This window comes from Dendropsophus ebraccatus, chromosome 1 (genome assembly GCF_027789765.1).
Source record: "Dendropsophus ebraccatus isolate aDenEbr1 chromosome 1, aDenEbr1.pat, whole genome shotgun sequence".
In the NCBI taxonomy this organism is placed as follows: Eukaryota; Metazoa; Chordata; class Amphibia; order Anura; family Hylidae; genus Dendropsophus; species Dendropsophus ebraccatus.
This window is the reverse complement of record NC_091454.1, coordinates 139,673,080-139,697,141: the sequence shown is the minus strand read 5'-3', so window position 1 is coordinate 139,697,141 and position 24,062 is coordinate 139,673,080. Positions and strand designations below refer to the sequence as shown.

Below are 24,062 nucleotides of genomic sequence, written 5' to 3'. Positions count from 1 at the left end.
CTGCAAAAGGTACAGGGAGTGGACTGCTGAGGACTGGGAGGATTCGGAGAAGACGAGGTGAGCGCTACCACTAGTCTTGTCTCATGCCAACTGTAAAGCATCCTGAAACCATTCATGTGTGGGGTTGCTTCTCAGCCAAGGGTATCGTCTCTCTCACAGTCTTGCCTAAAAACACAGCCATGAATAAAGAATGGTACCAGAATGTCCTCCAAGAGCAACTTCTCCCAACCGTCCAAGAGCAGTTGGGTGATCAACAATGCCTTTGGAGCACCATAAAGCAAAGGTGATAACTAAATGGCTCAGGGAACAAAACATAGAGATTTTGGGTCCATGGCCTGGAAACTCCCCAGATCTTAATCCCATTGAGAACTTGTGGTCAATCATCAAGAGAAGGACAAACAAAAACCAACAAATTCTGACAAAATACAAGCATTGATTGTGCACGAATGGACTGCTATCAGTCAGGATTTGGTCCAGAAGTTGATTGAGAGCATGCCAGGGAGAATTGCAGAGGTCCTGAAGAAGAAGGGTCAACACTGCAAATATTGACTTGCTGGATTAACTCATTCTAACTGTCAATATAAGCTTTTGTTACTCATAATATAATTGCAATTATATTTCTGTAAGTGATAAAAACTTCTGACAAACACACATAAAAACCAGAGGGCAGCAGATCATGTGAAAATATAATATTTGTGTAATTCTCAAAACTTTTGGCCATGACTGTATAAGTACCATTTGTCAAGGTCACCTACCGTTCACGTTTATTGCTTTCCTACCAGGCCAGATAGCTGATGTTTAATTAATTATTAGCCCAAGACTCCTTTCTTTAGGAAACGTGAATATACTTTGTGTGAGAAGATTTTCATAATCAGCTTATAACAAAAGTGATTAGAGGACTTGAGAGTCTTATGGCGAAAAATTCCCAGCAATATTCTTAATCTGATTTTCTTAATTTAGTAGTACTTCCCTTCAACAGTCTTTTAAATACATTTTAATACTCTTTTTCCATGCTTTAATACAAATCATATAAGAATGTAAATACATTTTGCCATGATGATTTCTTCCAGCCACTGCTGGTCTCCTCAGTATCTACCAGACAAACCTCTAAGGCTCTGCACCTTTTCAGCACCCTCCTTACCATACTTCTAGCTCCCTAACAGTCACATGTATACACATATGCACATTACCTACTGTTCATACCTCCATACATCATATAACACATATAGGGTACTTACCTATATGGAAAGCAACAATCCAAATAGTCAGTTTAACCAAGAACACTTCACACAAAAAAACTAAAATATATGTATATATTATAGTATATGCAACATGGCAGAATGAAAAGACACAATTTTGTGAAGAAAATGCTGTTCTTTGGATTTAGTTTTTTATTTTCCCATTTACATCATAAACACACATACTGTACATACATACATCATAAATACACATACTTAATATGCAGCTTATACACATACTGTAAATATATACATACACGTAGCCTGTGTTAACATGATCACAATGTTGCATTTGCCTTTATGTTTTTACTGATCTCCCTGATGCAATTATTGAGTCATAATGATGGCTAGATCTGTATATGCATACATCATATACAGACATATTGTTCATGCTTGCATACATCATATACACACATGCTGTACAAGCATTTATGTGTACATAGTAATTACACAATACTGCACATAAATTCATACATTATACACACATACTGTAAAGATATGCATACATTTACGCACACACATATTGAACATGCATCAATCATTAACACACATAATGTACACATAAGCATACAACATTTACACACACACACATTGAACATGCATCAATCACTAACACACATACTGTACGTAGACACATGCATACATTGTTATATTTGGGAATGGTTTGATGACTATTAAAACAGTGTGGAGTCAATCTCAGTAGACTGCAAAACTGTAATATGTGCTGGAAATATGTAATATGTGCTGGAAAACTGTAATATGCGCTCTGTTCACCATGTGGACAGATTGGGAGAAGCAGCATGCCCCAAAAGATGCGCGCTTTTCCCCTGCGCAGAATTTACTACAATTACTACAATACACTGGCACAAAGGCGTAAATTGTAGCTGAAATCTGTACCAGCTCTGAGCAGATGTAGATGTCAGGAAGGTCACACAGACAGCTCAGATGTGACTAAATGTACAGTATGTAGAAGTGTGCCCCTGTACATAAATGCACACTGATAATATCAATGAATTGTTATCCTTTCCTTTTATTAATATGTTCACTGACAAACAGGAAATATTAAAATATACCTTTCATTTCTTGTATTAAAAATATGTCCAGAAAAAATTGTATACGAAAAAACGACACAAAAAAGCCAAAACAAACAAATAAAGTTCATATGTGACCTATATTTTTTTTTTTACGGCCATCATCTCTCTGATAATTTGTTGTAGTCCTGCATTCATTTATAGCCTGGCACGTTCTAGCATATATTATTGCACAGATATCACTTGATTGCACAATGTCTCTATTGCATCACTATAGTTATTGCACTCGTTTTTCTTTCTTTCTTATTGCACATAACCTTCTTTTTATTTTATTGCAACAGTCTTTAACAAGGTGCTTTTATTATACTTGTCCCTTATTATGTCATGCGTAACTTTTTCTTTATTTCATACATTTAATAAAAATAAATTAAATGACTTCCCTTTTTGTTTGGATTGTTGAAGTCCATTCAGACCTGTTGTTGTAGTCCTACGCGTTTCTTGTGCGATAAATCCTCAGGGGCATGTTTCGCTCGTCAATTGATGGGACTCAATGCCAGGATATACATGTGGACAGCACTGATGATGGCCGCTCACTGACGCCTACATTTTGGCTTCTTTAAATATAGTCCATGGTACCTCCTCCCTTGTAATTGACACTTGTCTCAACCACTCTGACACTACCTCTGCTTCCATCAGTGTGGAGATCCGATTCTCCGCCTGGGTCCCAGTCATAGGACTCTGCTACTTCTATTTTGTTACGTAACCTGGAACGCACTTGCGTTCCAAGTCTTCTCTTCAGGATTATGACTGTCAAAAGGTTAATCGAGAAGACAAGGTTAGTCTATTTCAGTTTATTTATTGTTTATTATTTTACCTCATACTTTAGATTCATTTAAAGACACTTCGGAAGTACGCCTGTACATAAATCCAGCCCGTCTTTGTTCTAGCAGAGGGTTATTTGAGACCAACATGTGAGAGCTTGCATTTATACAGTACTTTTTTACAATTTGTTTCCTACTTCTTTCCAGCCTAACAAATAACAGGTTTATTCTAATCTCCTATCTGCTTATATTGAAATATTTTCTTTAACCCCTTGCCTCTGCAGCCTGTTTTGGCCTTAATGCCCAAGGCCTATTTTCCAAATCTGACCTGTCTCTCTTTATGTAGTAATAACTGTGATGCTTTTAACTATCGCTGTTATTCTGAGACTGTTTTTCCGTGACAAATTCTTCTTTATGTTCATGGTAAACTTTTTTTAATACTCTCAGTAGATTTTTGTAAAACGTGTTCAAAAATGTGAAAACTTTACATTTCTTTATATTCAATTCTCTTTTTCTAAAAAAGATAGTCATGCCACATGAACTAATTATTACTGCAACATCTACAACATGTCCGCTTTATGGTGACGTCATTTGGTGAACTTTTTAGGATGTTAGAGGGCTTTAAAATTTTGCAGCTAACTTTTTTAGGGACCAGTTTAGTTCTGAAGTGGAGTTTGGGGGCCTGTATGTTAGTTACCCCCATAAATCCCCCCACTGTAAAAACTGCACACCTCAAAGTATTCAAAGTAACATTTCATGAGGGGAAATTTTCCATTTTCTGGCAGCTATTGCATTTTGATCTGTTGATTTCCTGTTACACAGCAAATCCTAACTTAGAAATACAACTCACTATTGATTGCTTTTATTCCAAGGTTTCTAGAAATCCCCTATATGTGGCCGCAGTGCGTCACCTGACTCAACCACATGTTACATTTTGATAGCTTTTTTCTATATTTCTTCAGGGAGAGGGATTAACAAAAATTGTCACTTTGGTAAGTTTTTTATTTCATTTTTTCTAACGGCATTAATTGGGCAGGATAATTAATATAACAGGTTTATAAATGGGGTAATTATGGATGCAGCGATACCAACAACAATACGTGTATTTTAGTTATAGATGATTATTTATAATGGGGAATGTATATATTTATTTATTCATTTTATTTATTGTGTATGCGTTGTTTTTTTTTACTTATTTTTCACATATATAATACATAACACCACAAATCAATCTGTGCTGTAATGCATTATAACTGTTTGAGCTGTCAGTACATATATGATGAGTGAAGGGGCCTGATCGTTAGACAGCATAGCAACCGAGACGCAGTGCGCAGTGTCTGGGTTGCTATGGTTACCCCCGGAGCCATGCGATCGCTCGCGTGGTTCCGGGGGAAGGCGGAGGGAGCGGATCTAACTTCCTAGGGGGGAGCGCGGCTCCTCTCCAGGCAGCCTCCTCCTGCCGACAGATTGCAGCTAGGGACAGCAGGGGGAGGCAGGGCCAGTATGACGTCCAGTGCCCTTCTGCATCATGACGTCCCTGGATGTCATTTTGGGGGAAGGGGTTAGATAAAATCTGTATTTTTAAAAAATTATTATTTATAGAAAGGGGTAAGACTATTACTTGCTATTAGAAATGTAAATTTGTTATGAAATGGTTTATGGTTTATGAAAGTTGTTTTTTTTTTTTTTAGAAATTATAAATAATATATTTTTGGTATTTTACTGGAATATATGCAAAAAACTTTCATAAGTCAAGAGGAGGACTAAGTTAAGAGGACAAAGGCAGTAAAATTGATCATTTATTACACTTTAGACCCATTAAAAAAAAAAATCTCAAAACTCTTAATGCTTCTATTTCTTTAAGAGAATTGAAAATAACATTAAGGGTGCCCTCACACATCCTTTTTGTATGGCATTTTTTAGGCCTCCAAAATAAACACCAGAAAAACTTTGTGTTTTTGTCTTTATGGCTATATTCACACTACGTAAGTTTCCGGCCGTAGCGCGTTCCGTGAATAAGCAGCCGGAGACTTACGTAGTTTGCGTACAATGGAAAGTATACGATGTACGGCTGCACAGTTCACACTACGTACGAACTTACGCCCGGATCGTACACAGCGCCGTAAAAAATGAACCAGACCATTGTTTGCGGACGAAAATGCCGTAACTTACGCCCTTAATGTTACATGCGGTCCCGTACGTAGTGGTGATTTCTTCATTTTTGCAGCTTTTTGTGCCGATCCAAAAGGTTCTGTGGGGTGTCCGGGGCTAGGCGAAGATCTCCAAGTAAAAGACCGCTGTCAGATCGCTACGTAGGGCACTCGGGAAGCGTAAGTAGACTACGGGCGTAACTTCGCGGTGCGTACGTAGCCGGCCGCAAGTAGCGTAAATCTCCGGCCGGAGTTTACCGCGTATATGTCCGGCCGCGGCCGGACATATACGCAGTGTGAACATAGCCTGACTGTGAATAATTTTTTTTTGTGGTTTAGTTTTTGTGTGTTGAACCTTTTTTTCCTCTGCTATAACATAACCTAGCTGCTGGACCACAGAAGGTGACAAAAATGCCAGGAAAAATACGCCACACTCTCAGCATGCTACATTTTGGAAAAACTGCCAAAGAGCCTCAAAAATGCCAGAGAGGCGAGAAAAACGCTGCCCCAAAAAAGTCACGTGCATAAGGCATATCATAAACTTCCATTAACCTCCAGCTAACATCTGGCTGCTGGTGTTTTTGTAAAAAAAACAAAGTGCATTGGAGTTTTTATTGGCTTTTCCAAGATTTTTAGGCAGTGTGAAGCCAGCCTTAAATCTATTAAAGGCAATTCCATCTCTGGGTTGGAGGGATTACCTTTTGATTTACATAGGAAATATTCAGACATTATTCTCCGTAATCTTCTTAAGGTATTGGAGAGTTCAGTGAAATGGGATATCTTCCTAATTCAATAACTAAAACTCTATTTTCCATTATTCTGATAAAGGCTAAGAGGTTTGGGATATAGAGGGCTGTCATCCTATATAACTTTTAAATACAGACATTAGGTTATTGGTGAAGATGTTGGCAATGAGATTAGCAACCGTTATTTACAGTAGGTAGTTATAGAAACATCAAAATGGGTTTGCCTGGTGGGTTGGGTGGGGTGTTTTATTTAAATTAGCTAAATTAGGCTATGTTCACACAATATAAGTTTTGTATTAATCATGGCCGTTGTTGCAGATTTGCAACAATGGCCGTGATTAATACAAAACTTAAGTGCACTGCAGTCTGAAGGGAATCCCGTTCGGAGTGTATACACATAGTATACGCTCCGGCTGGGATCCCTAGCGGCCACACGGAAAACTGACATGTCATTTTTGTGCAGCCGCTATTCATTAAAAAGCGGCCACACAAGCCTGACAAGTCACACGCTCGCTCCATTGTCAGCTATGGTGTGTGCGCCCACATCTTAATTCAGCACAAATGAAGATCATCCAGCCAGTTGTGCAGTACCAGCCAGGATGATCACGGCCAGGTCACAGAGCGGCCAGTGTTTCATGCTGTGTGAACCCAGCCTTAATGTGTTAATGCTCAGACACAAATGAATGGTCATCTGACTTCTTTTTGGTAACAAAGGGGAGCCAGACAGGGCTGCCCTCTGTCCCCTCTGTAATTTTCATTCAGCCATTAGAAGTAATGTTTTTTCTCTTTTTCATTAAAGCTGTATTCCACTGGGCGACTGGAGGAGCAAAAGAGCGCTGTCAGCGCTTGTTTGCTCCTCGTTCCCTGCTCGCTGCCACCGCTATTATGCCCTGGCAGCAGCGAGCAGGTGAGTCCAGGGGGGTGGGGGGGTGGGAAGAAGCACGGGGAGCTGCCGGGGGCTGCCCGGGTGATCACTAAATCGTTTGGGCAGCCCATAGCATATAGTATCAGTCTGCTGCTGCCGCTACTTTTCCTCGAAGCGACGGCAGCAGATCGTTACTATATGAGTCGTTTGTCTTTCAACATGTTGAAGGACAAATGACTGCAGCAATCAGCCAACATCATTCATAACGGCTGATCGTTGCCTTCTATTACACGGGACGATTATCGGCCAGTAATCATTCCGGGTAATAGGGCCTTTAGACTATTTTTTAAGCTTTAGGCTATTTTAACACACAGTAAAATAAAAACAAAATACGACAGTCAAAAAGATACTATGGAAAATCAGCCATGTGTACACACAGGGTGCCTTGTGACTTTTGAATACTCAATGAAATAATTGGATTAGTTCACTTTGCTTTGTCTTGCTTCCAATAAAGCTCACCCAAAGCTAGTTAGCCAAGCATCCAACTTCAATTTTCATTCCAGGAGATTTTTCAATCAGTACTGTGTTTTCCTGAAAATAAGACAATATCTTTTATTTATTTTTGCCCCCAAAGATGCATTAGGTCCAATTTTCAGGGGATGTCATATTTTTTCATGAAAAATAATTCACGTCACCTGCACAGCAGGAACAGAGTGTACGGTGTGACTCCTTCCGGCCACCAGGGGGAGCTCAACACAGCACATTTGTACAGCACAGCAGGGATGGCGTACAGCGTGGTGTCAGGCAATGGGATAACGGCAGACTGTGTGCAGCTCTACATCTGGTGGTAGGAAACAACAGGGATGGGAGCAGGCAACGGGCCTCTTGATGCCTTGCCTGCACATTTACAAGTGACGCCCGCAGAAGGGAATATCGGGATTGGCAGCAGGTGACAGTCTTCATGTCCTGCATGCAGCTGCTCTGCAAAGGACAGTGAAGGTAGGGGACAACAGTGGGAGGCTAAATAGAATCACAGCAGCATGCACTGGTGTTCTGTCCAGCAGGGATGCTTCCAAACATAAGCTTTTCTAAGTCTTAGCATTTCAGCAAAACCTCTACTTAGTTTCAGGGCATGTCTTATTGTCGGAGAAACAGGGTATACAGAGTGCGCCAGAGAAATACATTTTTTCTTTCTCAAAGTAAAGTTATGTAGCAATGCTACCCACAGAATTCACAAGCTAATCATTTGCTATAGGTCAACCCTCCCTGACCCAGCCTTCATGGCAACTACTCCTCTATAAGGCTCATCTGTCATTAAGGGGGCCAGGCAAGAGAGGCCCTACACTCAGTCTGGATAAGGGGGGACACTGCTGCAGCCACACATTGGCTGAGCAGACGGTTCCAACCGCCAAAGTGCTTTGTAGCATTGTTGTATGAAAATGGCAGCAGTAGGGGCAGCAAGGAAGGTAAGTATATGTTATTCTGCGTTTTACCATCTGAGTACAAATACATGAGTACATACAATATAAAGGGAAAAGAAAAAAGATATTGTTTTATGCAAAAATCTGTGAAATATGTAGCACAAGTTGTCGCATAATGTAGAATACATACAGGGTGAAATATTAACTAGGCTTCACTGGTTTTATTTCCAGTTAATGAGTCTAAGTGAGATGCCTTATCTTGCCCTTTTGTTCTACACGTGGAAAACAATCTTGAATATTTGGGTGTACACGTGTCTAAGGATCTATGGGACTTTGTCTCATTGAATTCAATGCCATGAGTTTGCAAGAAACATATCAATACATGGTGTAAATGAGGACATGAAAGACTGATTTGACTGATTGCTGAGAATATTTTGACAAATATTTGTATTTCTTTCACTTTTATCAAATATGAATTGATCCAAAAATTCTTGAAGCCCCCTTGATGTACATGCTGGAGAAAATTCTTTTTCACTGTAGTTTTTGACCTAAAAAACACAGTATTTAGAAGGTGGGAATGTTATGTTATAGACAAATAATTGGAATTGTGGGATCATAAGTTGTCCAATATGACACAAGCCATATGTTATCAAACAAAAACAGTGTTAAAATCGGGGCACCAGAAGCTACAAAATGGTATAAATTGTATAATTGTATTAAAAATATATTTTTCTTTATACCAACCACAGTTCCTTTTTAAACCAATAAAAAATGGATTGGGGACATTCATTAAAAATTTGGAGCAAAATGGTTCTGCTTTAAATCTGCCCTGATAACATTGTCCTGACAATTTTGATGACAATGCACTAATGGGGGAAGCTGCGGACTAACAATTATAGGCGTAAAATAAAGGTAAAATACATCCGTAAATTTGAGGAAAAAATATGGCCATATTTTCAATACGATAATGCACTCCATTGAAGTCAATGGGAAATGGTCTGGCAGTGCACACACCATTTAAAATAACATCTGTAATTGATTCCGACCATCCAAATAATGAACACGCTTGTTGTTCATGGCCTGCTGTTGCAAAATACCTAGCAACCTAGCCTTAAAATAATTTATAAGCTTGTGGGGCTAAGCTGTTGAGAGAATAGCCACTGCTGACGTTCTCAGGAAAGGAGACACTTATCTGCACCAGGTCCTTAGAGGCATGATGGGTGTGTGAATAAAATAAATGCAGCAACAGACCGGGAAAGCCTGAAGGAAAAACTGCTGGTGTCTCTAGAGACCTGCAGCTTCAGATAAGATTTATTGTTGAGCAAAACAACATCCACAATTTTAAAGCAAGGTCGAAAAACTATGATGTAACTGTGTTCAGGTGTGCAAATACAAGAGGCTACTCTGTTGACACAATGTACAATGAAGGCAAAGAAACAGCTGTAATTTTTTATTTTTTTTTGCACTGATGACTGCCAGACTTTAGATATTAGAACTAGAGATGAGCAAACCGGGTTCGGGTTTGAGTCGTTGCGAATCCGAACGTTCAGCATTTGATTAGCTGGGGCTGCTGAACTTGGATAAAGCCCTAAGGTTGTCTGGAAAACATGGATACAGCCAATGACTATATCCATGTTTTACACATAGCCTTAGGGCTTTATCCAAGTTCAGCAGCCACCGCTAATCAAATGCTGAACGATCGGGTTCGGATGGACTCGAGCATGCTCGAGGTTCGCTCATCTCTAATTAGAACACATTATTAGATTTCAAAAATGGCTTCTTTATATACCTATTTGACAGCTTTTTTTTTCATTTAACATGAAAATTCCATCCTAAAGGCATCCTTTCACTAGTTTTCATTACACCTATACTATGGGTGCTGTTTCCGAGAAATCACAGTTGTAACTTCCAAGGCATCAGGTTGATGTCCACTGGCTTCCTTTAGATCTCTGCCTTTGTGCAAATATGTAGGGTTCTGCCAGCGGCCTGAGGACTTCTCTAATGACATGGAGCCCCATTCCCTGCTGGAGTTAGAACCGTGAACAATGGGTCTTTTTTTTCACTGAAATGTGAATTATATAATTTTGTAATTATTCTGTATACTTATGTAAATATGTATATATATATATATATATATATATATATATATATATATATCATACTATAAATTATTTTATGAAAGTACTAATGTGGTCCATCTAAAGTAGCTGTTCATTCATGCAATTGGTAAGAGTGGGAAGATAATTGGAATTCATGTGTGGAAAGCTGATAGAGACCTGTTTACCTAGACTCACACCATAATTGCTGCAAACAGGTGACTGTGCATCACAGAAAAAAAAATTGCATAACAAAAATTTGCATTCTATAGGATATTAAATCTGCAGCATGCCGATTATGTAGGGCAATGGTTGTGGGTTTTCACTTTTTTAATGCATAATAAAATCTGCAGTAAATCTTGTACTAGATCAATTTTGCAAAAATATAATATAGCTACATTTCTAGGATTTGGGATGCTTCAGTTTGAGCTATTAGACCCATGATTGATCCAGGACTTGTAGCCTTAATATGTGGGCAGAAATGCAACTGTGTTATACTTGTGTAAAATTGGCCTTAGTCTCATATTAACTAAAATAAATAGTGTGGAGAGTCACTATTATTTGTTTCATAAACATATTATACATTTTTTTTTACATCATCTTAAATGAGCAGGCGCCCTTCCCTGTGGGGCTGCCCATAGGTACAGACTACCCCCGCCTACAATTCATGTTAGAAGTATGTTCATTCATTTTATTTTTCAGGAGGGTCTTGGCTTTGGAAGATGTGATCCTTCCCGTGCACTATGCACTTTCCAGGAGGATTTCCAGGAATTTGAAATGATTGATGAGGAAGAAGATGAGGATGAGGAAGAGGAGGAAGATGAGCTCCTACCTCAAGAAAACAGGAAACAAGTGGAGGCACCTCCATCACCAAGTCCATCTCCTTTACCACCAGAAGATACCCTGAAAAACAGGCCGTGCACCCTGAAACTTAGTGCCCCTCGAACACAGGTGAGATACTGAAACAATGTGTATATGTGTGTATATAAGTTTAGAAAGATTATGTCGTTTACATAAATACAAAAATATTACACATTACTATCTTGTTTATACATATGGGGAGTCACATTATTTGTTATGTATTGTAATATTAATTGGCACATTGAATTGTCTGATTGGTCTGTACAGACTAAATGGGGCAAATCAAATGTAAATATAAGTTCAATGAAATCAATGGCACATGAAGGGCTTTCGTTTATAGAGTAGGGCAGAGTCGCTTTCCTTCACAACAGTCCCACACAGTTATTAGGAGGTAAGGTCTTGACACAAAAAAATACAAAATATACAACCCACAGCTGTTCATTTGGTTTGTTCTGGAATAAGTACAGTGCTCGCAGAAAAACCTCCTAAGGGTGCGTTCACACCTACAGGATCTGCATCAGATTTGATGCTGTGTTCAGTTATTTAAATGAAATCTGCTGCAGAAAATCAGCTGCAGATCCTGTAGGTGTGAACGCACCATAAAGGTTTAGCTCAGTTCCTATAATACATTCTCGTGTATATATCAATAGGCGGCCTTCCTAGACTCCTGCCTTTTTGTGGCAACTCTATAATCAACCTGTATGGGTCTTCCATGCTAGGAATCCCAGGAGCCTCTGCTTCTTATAGTTCTACTCCTTACATGTCACCATAAAATTGTGACTGCGGCCAGTCCAGGTATTTCATATGTTTTATCACTAGCACATCTGACACAACTCATGAAGCCCTTGATACTTGACACAACACCTGGTTTTGGAAGTTGGAGAAATTACTTGTTATATTAGTTGTGCTGAGCTATTTTATTGTTCTTGTTTGAGTTTATAAATTTTCCAAATAAACCAAATGTAAAATGGGGTTGAATAGGAACTGATGGAAAATGTTATCTGGTACCCAGCAGAATTCTGCTTACTAAATGTGTATAAACTAGACGACAAGATGAATTGTACAGTTTATTGACTATTCACATAGTTACTTAACATAATATGCAACTTCCATCTAAATTGTAGAATGGTGTAGAATTGTAGAATACTAATTGAGAAGATATGAGCACTGGTGTCTGCACTAAGAAGGTCAATAGTATAAACTTACCACAATAACATTTAGGAACATGAATCCACTTAAATTAACACATCCTTGGAGACATTTACAAACCATAAAAGGGTAGACCCACAAATTATCTTCACATATACACAAGTGCCGCCATTAGCCCATGGCACATCCAGAAAAGTAAACTGCCCAGTATCGTGGGTCTTGGATACATGATATGCACGTTGGGATGAGAGATAAAGTAACATGATTAAAAAAAAAATTGCTAGAATTGTCAGAAGATCTTCAGTCGATTTGATTCATTTGTTGAAAAGTGATTTGTGAGTCATAAAAGCCTTAGTGTGGCCCTGACCTTAAAAAGTATATGGAAGTGTACAGTTTCCTAAAGGGGTTGTCCGGCATTTTTTTTTTTTTCTTTCAAATCAACAGGTGTCAGAAAGTTATATAGATTTGTAATTTACTTCTATTTAAAAATCTCCAGTCTTCCCATACTTATAAACTGTTGTATGTCCTGCAGGAACTGTTGTTTATTTACATTCAGAAACACTGCTCTCTGCTGACATCTCTGGCTGAGTCAGGAACTGTCCTGAGCAGGAATGGTTTTCCATGGGGATTTGTTGCTGCTCTGGACAGTTCCTGACTCGGCCAGAGATGTCAGCAGAGAGCACTGTTTCTGAATGTAAATAAACAACACTTCCTGCAGGATATATAGCAGCTGATAAGTACTGGAAGACTTGAGATTTTTAAATAGAAGTAAACTACAAATCTATGTAACCTTGTCACACCAGTGGATTTTAAAGAATTTTTATTTCACTGGACAATCCCTTTAAGGTTAATTTGCCGTGTGTTGGGTACCACCAGTTAAAATGGATTATTTTGAGATCTTCTGTTCTCTGAATCTCAGGACACACTAAACAACAACGGTGGATTCATTTCTCAGAGTGACAGCTGGGCAGATCCTGAGAGAAATGAGACTGGTGAGAGAGTCATTCTTTGCATGACTGTCTATAACTACCTTCCTGGATTTCCTTTTTTGTATTAGTTTTATATATTCCTTATGGGTAATAGTGTCTCTATGTTCATACTGAAATCATTTGTCTTAGTTTGAATTCATTTAACTGTGCCCATTTCCTTCTGTTTTCATATCACTGTCTTTTTCTTAAAGGGGTATTCACATCTTATACAGTACTTCCCTATTCACAAAGTAGGAGATAACAAGCTGATTGTTGGGTGTCCAACCAATGGGACCCCTAGTGATCCTAAGAACAGGAACAAAATTATTTCAGGAATGAATGGTGTATAACTCGCATGCACTGCCAGCACTCTATTCATGGGCCGATGAACACTTTCAAGTTTAGCACTCAGCAATGTTCAGCAGCCCCATAGAGAATGAATCGAACACTGGCCACGTATGTGTGGAGCACACCAATCATTCCAAGGAAAAATTTTGTTCCAGAGTACAATATGCATGTTGCATGCCCTTCTGTGTTTGAGTTTTACTGTTATAGTATTACATTATTTTCAGTGTTTAATAAATTAATAATCAATCTTTTCAATCTATAGAACTGGTGTCCCATACTCAGGTTACCCATGTTGACCTGGAAACTCATAAAGAAGATGATAGTGATAATGCAGAAACAGAATTGGATAGTGAAGATGTCACTGAAGTTTCAAGAATTGTACCAGACAGAAATCATGTCTCTAGCCTAGGAGGGCCCTGGGCATCAGAGTTAAGAGTATCTACACCACCTCAAGAGAACCTGGAGAGTTTGAGCCCTGAGCAAAGGGGAAACACAAGAGGACATCCATCAAATTCTTCCAATGAAACAACATCTCCATCTTCAGATCCGGGTATTGAGGCTGATATGACCAGTCGAGGTCGATTCCTGCCAACAGGACATTGCAGTCAAGATCTGAGCTCTCCTGGCTCTGATTCAGACATAGAAGGTGAAATAGAAGCAGCATTTGCTTGTGAGGGGGGTAGACTTGTTGGTAACATGATCTCCTCAATATCAGAAACAGAACTGGACTTAACCAGTGAGTCGAGCAGTGGAAGGTCCTCTCACCTCACCAACTCCATTGAAGAGGCAAGCTCTCCAACCTCTGATCCAGAACCAGATAATCTGGGAGAAGAGGGGCGACAAGGAATCAAAGAATCCATCCTTCTTGATAAAGAGGAAGAACGTGGGCCTTTAATGATGGAACCAGAGGAGAAATACTGTGCATGGAATGAAGAAGAAAACATGTGTCAGGAGAAAGCAGATCAGAATAAAGAACGCAGTCTGGAAAGTATACGGCGCTCATTCTACCTACCTGTGGGGCCCAAGCTTATGCCAGAAACTGATGCAAATAGTGAATATGACTCAGACTCTGAATCCGAAGCTGACCTAAGTGAAGATTCTGACTCACCTTGGCTGCTCAGCAACCTAGTAAACAAGATGATTTCTGAAGGATCATATCCCATTTCATGTCCAGATGAGTGTTTTCAGAGGCAAACAAGTCCATCATGTGATACACTTTCTCCTGCATCTGAGCTGGATCCCGAGACAGTTGGTCAAGATATTGAGGCTGATCTTTCAAGTCCCAAAGAACCTTCACAGGAGCTTGATACAACAGACCAGAGTATAGAGCTGGTAGATATGGAAACACTGCAGCATTCTCTTAGTCATCATGATAGAGAGGAAAATCGGCCTGGTTTATATGTTCTGCATGACTCATGTGACACTGTAACACCAATTTTCGAAGGACTACCTCTTCAACTGGAAGGGTTATCTCATACAGCTAAATGTCGTCCGCAGTCTCCAGGACACATTGCTGAACAGAAACCTTGGCCTGGCACTGAACAAATTCTACAAGAACGAAGAGATGGCTGGGACATTGATCGTGACTTAGATTCTGGCATTTTAGAGGATAATGACCTTTGTGATGATCTTTGTCAAGAGCTTGACCAAAATCAACCCACAATGGACATTTCAACGGCGAAAACTAATCATGGCTTTAACCTCGAATACACCGGTGAGGAAGATGAAGATGTTTCTTATTACAGGAGCCTAAAGAGTTCTCCTTACCATAATTGTGTTGGTGAAGAACCTTTTATGGAGCGGCCTACAGCTGAATCTCGAATCTTAGATGACTCTTTGGCCTATGATTCAATGAAATACACTTTGGTTGTGGATGAGCACACTCAGCTTGAGCTGGTCAGTCTTCAGAGATGTACATCAATAATGAGTGATGGTAGTGACCTTCTTAGAGCATGTGATGCTTGTGACTTGGAAGAAGATGACTTTGGGGATGATGTGGAAGCTCATGAAAATGAATCTTCATCTGAAGACTCATCACCAGAGCCCAACATGCCTTTCTCCAAGAAGTTTCTCAATGTATTTGTTAACAGCACATCCCGATCATCAAGTAAGTTAATGTTTTACCGGACATGTGTGTGTTCAACCATTTATTTGTGATTTTCTAGTACTTTGTTAATAGGTCGACGATTTATATAATGCCTACTTCCATACCTTTATGATATTTGTTTCATTCTGATGGTGTCTGCACAGTTTTTATATCATGCCATGTTTAAGCCTATATTGGGCCCTGTTGTTGAATATTAATGTTGTCATTTGGTATTTTTCCCAGGCACTGAGTCATTTGGACTATTTTCTTGTGTACTCAATGGAGAAGAGCGTGAACAGACACACAGAGCTGTTTTCAGGTATGGGAATATTATGTTCTAATATTTTTACTATTAGGTAAAAACTTTGCTTACAATATACCTGTATACCAATAAGAGACCTTATAAAATGTCATCACTAGAAAGGTCTCAGTTGCATAAATTGTCACTTAGGGTCTATCAAACATGTGATCATCACACTGCCAACCCTTCTACAATACGGATGTCCACAAAAGCAGTGTAAATTAGGATTATGCCAACTTACAAACATGTCTGTTTATTAACCTAAACATTATAAAGTTTATGTTTGGAAAAATCTGTTCTGAACTCAACACTTGTCTGTATGTATTATATTTCCCCCCTTGACTAATGTCTGGGGGGGGGTGGGTGAAGAGTTGGGCAAAACAGATTTTAACATGCCCAATCTTTTGTTCTTATGAACAAAATACAAATATGCATACTTGGCTGACTGTACACATTTATGGTGGGATTGTGTAAAACAGCTTTTGGCTGAACAAGTCTTTGGCCGAGAGACATCACAAGTGGCCAGCTTTAGTGAGAAGGAAGTATTTCACTATTAACAAAACATTGAATTCACCAACTGGACATTTTTTTATACAATGTGAATAGGTCTTAGTGCACTTAAGAAAAACCTTAGAGATTCTACAGAGCAATCTCAGCACTAACAAATTAAAAATGGCAGTCAGCATGAAAATACTACTTTAGCAATAGTTAAAGAGAAGGTAGCAACGGATCAAGCTGCTGGGAATATTTGATAAGATTTAAAGTGGCAATGCTGCTGTAAAAAAATACATTGATACAAAGGTTGTGAATCTGTTATTTAGGTTTATTCCCCGACATGAAGACGAGCTTGAACTAGATGTTGATGATCCATTACTGGTGGAATGTGAGGATGGTTCATGGTGTCGTGGTTATAATATGAGGACTGGAGAACGAGGGATCTTCCCTTCATTTTATGCCCATGAAGTTGTGTGTCCAGTGAAGGAGAATGTTGGTAAGCTTCTGCTGGTTCAAATATTTCATAATACCACCTGGAAAAGAGCCTCCCCAACCTGCTCTTCCTGGTGAAGTGAAATCTGATGAAGTTGATATGCTCTAAATACCCTCTAAGTATATAGACACTGGAAACAGTAGTTGATAATATGTATTTATTTTTTATAAGCTGGCCATGAGAACAGTTTTAGCACTTCAGTATTTTATCTGCCATATCTAGATACATTAAACTGAATTTACAAAATTTACTTTTTAGGCCACATAATACATTATTTACTACGTGCGTCGCCATTGATTTTTGTAGGAAAGCTGCAACATTAAAAACTGTATCTAAAATTTACACAGGTAATTTTCACGATAAACTAAAAGTGAAGTTTTATGAAAACATTTGTTTACAGATTTCCTGGAAATGGTAGATTTGTATAGGCCAATACAACACTCATCTGTTTTCATTATTAAATGTCACCTATGTATTTAATTTACTGTGTTGTTATTAGTATAGGTGCTTAGTTGTTTTACATTTGCCACCTATCTCTTTTCTGGAGTATGTTTCTATAAATATACATTTTATCACTTTCCGAGCAGTGATCAAAGGAAATTCTCCTTGGGTCCAGATGTTTGATGTACAGTTTCTGGGTTCTGTTGAAGTTCCACATCATCAAGGCAATGGTATTCTGTGTGCAGCCATGCAGAAGGTAAAAGAGTAACCAATGACAGCGACATATGATCATAGCATGTGGTGCAGAGATCTCATACACCTCATCTTCTGATAACATTCCCCATATAAAAAAATATGAATGCAGACTGGCTTAGTGGAAGATCTGTATCGCAAAGACATACAGTATAATGCTGGCCCTGTGAAAGGGAAAAAGAGAAAAAGCAGAGGGTGCCATCTGGTGCAGTATCACTATAATCCAAGAGCGATCATAAGATGTAAAGTGGAGTTCACTCACCTTACCTAGTTGTGCTATACATAGGCACAACTCCATTGATAGCTCAATGTATAAAATCTAGAGATGAGCAAACCGGGATCGGGTTTGAGTCGATCCAAACCCAGAACGTTCGGCATTTGATTAGCTGGGGCTGCTGAACTTGGATAAAGCTCTAAGGTTGTCTGGTTGTCTAATCAAATGCCGAAAATTCGGGTTCGGATGGACTCGAGCATGCTGAAGGTTCGCTCATCTCTAATAAAATCCACAGAAGCACTGCAGCTCTCACAAGGGGTATCCCAACCAGACAACGCTGGAAGGTGTATCCAAGGTTCCACAGCGAGTTTGTCCCCAACCAATAGACTCTACAATTCTGCATTAATCACATAGCGGTCCGGACGCATATGTTACGCATCTACGGTTTCTGATGTGAAGGGGAATTATAGAATCGGTTGGTCTGGGATGGGCCCTGTGAAAGGGCATGCACAGGAGTCATAGATAATTCCTCCCATTAGAGAGGAATTCGTTTTTGCCACCCTGTCCCCGTACTATAATTGCTTTCCACATTGTTCAGCAGCTGTTGCATACTGCACATACTTCACTTATGGTGCGTTTGCACAGAGAGATTTATCTGACAGATTTTTTAAGCCAAAGCCAGAAATGGATTTAAAAAGAGGAGAAATCTCAGTCTTTCCTTTATGACCTGTTCTCTGTTTATAGTCTGTTCCTGGCTTTGGCTTCAAAAATCTGTCTGATAAATCTGTCTGTGTAAAGGCACCCTTACACAGTATGTATTAGACGTTATAATAGTTAAAACTGGATATAAACGGAACTGGTTAATTTATATAGTTATATGTTTTGTATTAGAAATACATGTGTTTCAACAGAAAGTAGATCTGACACTTATATATAAATTAATCATAAGGGTCTGTAATAAATAAAATGCGATTAACGATGTTGGACTAATGGGGTTTTTTTCATAACGGTCAGCGTTTAGACGGTACAATATATTGTACGGAAATTCGTTTTGCGACCGCTTAAAGCCTATCTCACACATTGGTTAAATCGGTGACCACCTGTTCTCACGGAATGATCTGCAAATTTTTTGCGAACGATCAACGACGATTTGAGAAGTTGTTGAAAGATCAAAATGAACGATTTCTCGCTCCTCGTTTGATCGTTCACTGCGTTTACACGTACGATTATCGTTCGAATTCAATCATTATCGTGCGAATTTGCACGATAATCGTTCTGTGTAAACGCAGCATAAGAGAGATCTATTAGTCAAACTGCCAGGAATCACCACTCTGATGACTCAGAGCCACCTACCTCAGGTTACAGCTGTCATTACTCTAAAACAGTGCTTCTAAAACTGTGAGGCGGGCCTCACCAGTGAGGCGCCCCCTAGTTGTTGGTGAGGCCCAGCTGGGGAGCCAGTTTTCACAAAGTAACTATGATCTGCACAGTCCTTTTGCCATTTTAGCCATATTATTAATTTATTTTGTACTTGCTTTATTAGTATCTAGCGCTTGGGAGACAAGTGAAAGGTAGCCCTAGCATTATTTCCAGCTTTTAAATGGACTTTCACCACAGATAGTGAGGCCCAGACGCCCTCTCGGTGAGTCTGGTGAGGCCCAGGCATTGCCTTGGTCTGTTGGGCGAGGCTCCAGTAGAAAAAGTTTGAGAAGCACTGCTCTAAAATGATGAAGCTGTTCAGACTGACTCATGTATCATAGTAATAAGGGAGTCTGTCAGTGTTTACCACTACCATGGCTTGGGCAGCATGAAACCTGTCACAGGTTCCTATTATTCAGCAATTAGTCACTTATTGCATTATTAACTCTTGTCCTATTACATTTTATACCACACCTAGATTGCAACTGCAAGAAAGCTGACAGTGCATCTACGGCCACCTGCTAGCTGTGAACTGGAGATTTCCTTGCGTGGCATCAAGCTCATTCTGAGGGGAAATGACCGTCCAGAGGTACGACAGAGGAAAGAGACTGCAAGCGCTACTCTGTAAAAGGGACTTCAAGAATAAAATATTAAAGTGTTTATTGTTTTCAAGTTCAAAGAAATCACACAGAATTTCCATAATTCTCATTTTGTGCATATGCCTCTTCAACGGCCCATAGTAGTAGGAAATACATGTACACATAGTACTAAGCTTTTTTTTAAAATTCTTGCTTACTCTTTGAAGTCGCTATCACTGAGGTTGGTAAGAAGAAGGTCTGTATTTTTAGATCCAGATTCTCCATGGCATATTCCCTAATGGTTACAGCAGGTTTGTGTCTCAATCCTACAGTATCTACTAGTTGAAGGTTTTAACTGGAAACGTTTTCTAAACTAAAAGGATAAATATCTATCAATATAAATTTTTATATAAATTTTTTTTTTACATATTTGGTATTGCCACATTCAGAATGACCCACACAATAAAACATTATAGAGCACAGTGAAAGCTATAAAAAAAAATTATAATTACAGCGGCAGAATTTATTTTGTCAATCCTCTTATGAAAAAAACTAATAAGAAAAAGTCACATGTAATCAAAGTTGTATCAATAAAACTTTTCGCCGTAAAGCCCTGTCCAGAGGTGCGCTTTAAATAAATGATCCTAGGGTTATGCAATGTCATCAGTTGCTGGAGTCTCTTCGATATTTCTCTGTAACACCACAGTATATCACTGTGCCCTTGTGATTGTTTTAATTTGTTTTGCAGGATGAACGTTGCAGTCACTTTTTCCAAATGAAAAACATTTCCTTCTGTGGTTGCCATCCACGCAACAGCTGGTAAGGAATGATAGAGTGGCTGTCCCATTGCAGCATCCTATGTATCCAAATGGGCATCAGAGCTTTCTTTTTATACATGCACATTGTACACAAACATACTACTTTTGTGGTGGCTGTGCCAGGTATTGTAGCTGTCAGGTATTAGACCCTTGCCTTCCTGGGAGGTACTAATTCACTGAATATCACTATTGAGGATTTCTCCTCAGAAAATATCTCACTTTCCTCAGTGGCTACAAAGTAATATAAAATGCAACTTTTTTTATTAGCTAAAATTAACATAAACACTATGAAGAAGTCAAAAGTAACTGGGAAAACATGTTAGGGAACTGCATGGTATAGATTTTGAACTACAGTCGCTGTTGATAACTGAAGGAAGTCTACAGCTTTGTCAGTTAGTTACATATAGGAGGTAGTTAGAAGATACCTAGCAGAGGAGCATGTCTTCAAGCCCTACTTATAAAGTTTAGTGGCTCCCTCCGGGGGAACCCGCTTCCTAACATTGGTATCTAATACTTAGGTAGCTCCAGTGATTCCACTTTAATCCACTCCTGGTTTTGTTTGCAATATGAGGACCACAATACTGACTGAAATATACTGTGTGTGAACCCAGACTTATTATGTTACCATCACACTAACATATTTTCTTAATTAACTTTCCTATTTCTTACCTAAATTTCCTAACTTTGCATTTTTTTACTTGTCCTCAGTTATTTTGGCTTTATTACGAAACACCCCGTTTTGAACAGGTTTGCGTGCCATGTCTTTGTTTCCCAAGACTCAATGCGGCGCGTGGCCGAGTGTGTTGGGTAAGCTAAATTTTGTAGATACTTATATAGTATGAGCAAAATTTTATTTATTTATTTTTAATTAAAAACATATAGAGGTTGATTTTTAAAATTGGCCATATGATTTTGAGGCCTGTATTGCTTAACTAGGAGATACTCCTATATGGAACCTTGAGCAGAACAATCTGAAATTTCGGAAATCACAGGCTGAAAACCATCTTCATGTTAAACATTTAATCTCATATCACAGTGGTTTGTTATAAGACGGGCTGAGCAGGCTGATATGTAGGCTTCTGAGAAAGGATTTATTATAACCTAAATTTTATTTATTTAAATCTCAGGTCATTCTGGTCTTAGGACTCCAGAGGGTGGTCTAATTAGTGATTGACAGCTGTCTCTATTTGCCTCTGCATACAGGAAAGGTTGTGAACCCCAGAATGAGCAGATATTGCAATCAATATGTTTCTAGTCATGCTGCACTATTTGTTTCAAAACTATACAGTGAAACCTTGGATTCCGAGCAGATTTTCTGTGGGAACATGCTTGTAATCCAAATCACTTGCAAATTTTCCACTAAGAAAAAATTGAAACACAGACGATTAGTTCCACAACCCAAAAATTAGGTAGGTAAGGTGTTCTGTATCAATAAAGAACACTGTATCAGTAAAGAAGTTAACACACAACTCCCCAGGTGGCTGCGAGCCTGCTGGTGCTGGTACCTGCTGCTACTAGTACCAGCTGCCTGGAGTAGCTATAAGTAAAGAGGTTAATTTAAGAGTCAGAGGAAAGCAGCAGTGATGCAGACGGGCAACAGAGAAGACTGGGTCCCTTTAAGGAGGATTTTTTTGTTCCAAAACCACCAAACAAAATCCTAAATGGGTTCACAGAGGAAGCACACACTACAGTTAGGACATTTAAAGGGGCTGTCTGGGGAGCCTCCGAGATGAGAAGGGGCGAGAGCATTGCAAACCTATGTTTATAATATACACCTAAATAAGACACCTAAATAAGAAAACTGCTGCACATAGTATATAATGGCTAGGCAGTATCTTAAGCATTTGATAACTTTTATCTCATTCTTTTTTTCTTTTTCTTAGACGGGCTTTCCAGGAATTCTATCAGGAACATGTGGAATTCAGTTGTCCCACAGAAGATATTTACTTGGAGTAACCTGGGGGTTGTAGATATTAAATCGGGGATTGGGGAGGAGGTTCTGGGCATATAAATATATATACAAATTTAATGTCACCGTCATTCAGCCAGGACACAAGAAGCAGTGCGCCTGCATGAACCCTGACATCCCTTACCACAAATCTTATGTAGGAATACTATAATTTCTATTATACAAATTATACATTACCCCTTTCCTACGAGCTGACAGCAGTTACTCTCCTATAAGCTTTCTCTGCTCACTTTAACCCCTTCCTTTCAACAGTCTTTAGAGCACCTTAAATGAATCCCTGCTCCAGTTTGTAGAGCAACTCAGAGTAGCCCCTTCCTTGCTTCTGACTGCAGAGCATGTTGGGTTAACAGTTCTCCTGCTTTATACTGCAGAATATTTCACATTACCACCTCATATGGTAGACTGCAGTGTCTCGTGTTAACCCCTTTCATGCACTATGCCTGCAAATGATTCCAGTTAACCATATGACCTGCTACTCATTTTCTTATAAAGATCGGCTGATTTTCTGATGATACAATCTGCCTAGCTCTTCCCTGTAGATTATCTCTTCTTTGCCATCAAAGAAGTCTTTCAGGTTATGGGCAGCCGTGTCCCTTTTATTCATATATGATCTGGCAAGTCTGAAGCTCATGTGCTGAATACTCTTCCTGCATTTAAGTCATATACAGTTCTTTACTACAGTTTGTCCACCACTGTAGTAGTCCCTTTCCTTCCGCTGACCTGTAGTTCATCATTTAGTTATATTTTCTCATATCAGTGGCCTGGATACCACCATTATCCATCTTATATAGTACCAAGTGGTATCTTTTTAATGTGACAGGTTCAGACTACTTACTCCAGCAACAGGAAATGTGGGAAGGGTGGGGGGGGGGGACCAAAATATAGGGCCTTTATTAAAAATGCAGATTTTGTGGCAGTCAGTACTTTCTATGTTGCTGGTAGATATAATAAAGGTTTTAAAAGAAATGTTTTCTGTTACAGTATACGCTGAAATAATACAGTTGTGTATGATATTTTGTGTAAAAGCTGGGAGGGGTGATATTGTAGTATCAGCAAGCATTCTGAAGTATCGTTCACAATCTGCAGCTCATTTCACCATCACCATGTACTAGAATCTGCAGATCGTTCTCCCTTGTCTTTATATTATGCTTTTCATGCCAGTCCTCCAGTAAAAGGAATTAATGGCATGAAGACACAAAATGTATAGCATGAAGTCTGTGTAGACATTAGGTGCAGAGACTGAACCCACACTTTACATGAAGATGAATGAGAAAAGCATATGTAAGTCACATAACTATCACA

The 24,062-nt window shown here is 39.1% G+C and overlaps 1 protein-coding gene across 4 annotated transcripts in view; it reads left to right on the top strand.

Moving 5' to 3' along the window:
• MAPK8IP2 (mitogen-activated protein kinase 8 interacting protein 2) overlaps positions 1–23,611 on the top strand; it is a 54,226-nt gene extending 30,615 nt beyond the window's left edge. Inside the window, exons 1-11 of one of the 4 annotated variants that reach the window (XM_069956302.1) lie at positions 8,257–8,317; positions 11,071–11,319; positions 13,298–13,370; positions 13,957–15,801; positions 16,024–16,099; positions 16,903–17,072; positions 17,654–17,766; positions 19,874–19,984; positions 20,722–20,792; positions 21,500–21,598; positions 22,675–23,611. In XM_069956302.1, the coding sequence (XP_069812403.1) occupies positions 8,285–8,317; positions 11,071–11,319; positions 13,298–13,370; positions 13,957–15,801; positions 16,024–16,099; positions 16,903–17,072; positions 17,654–17,766; positions 19,874–19,984; positions 20,722–20,792; positions 21,500–21,598; positions 22,675–22,747 (2,913 nt within the window). In that variant the 5' untranslated portion in view covers positions 8,257–8,284 and the 3' untranslated portion in view covers positions 22,748–23,611. Of the gene's footprint in view, positions 1–8,256; positions 8,318–11,070; positions 11,320–13,297; positions 13,371–13,956; positions 15,802–16,023; positions 16,100–16,902; positions 17,073–17,653; positions 17,767–19,873; positions 19,985–20,721; positions 20,793–21,499; positions 21,599–22,674 lie in introns of those variants that run through there. The other 3 variants (XM_069956301.1, XM_069956300.1, XR_011360832.1) reach the window with 3 other exon arrangements.
• The last annotated feature ends 451 nt before the right edge of the window (positions 23,612–24,062 follow it).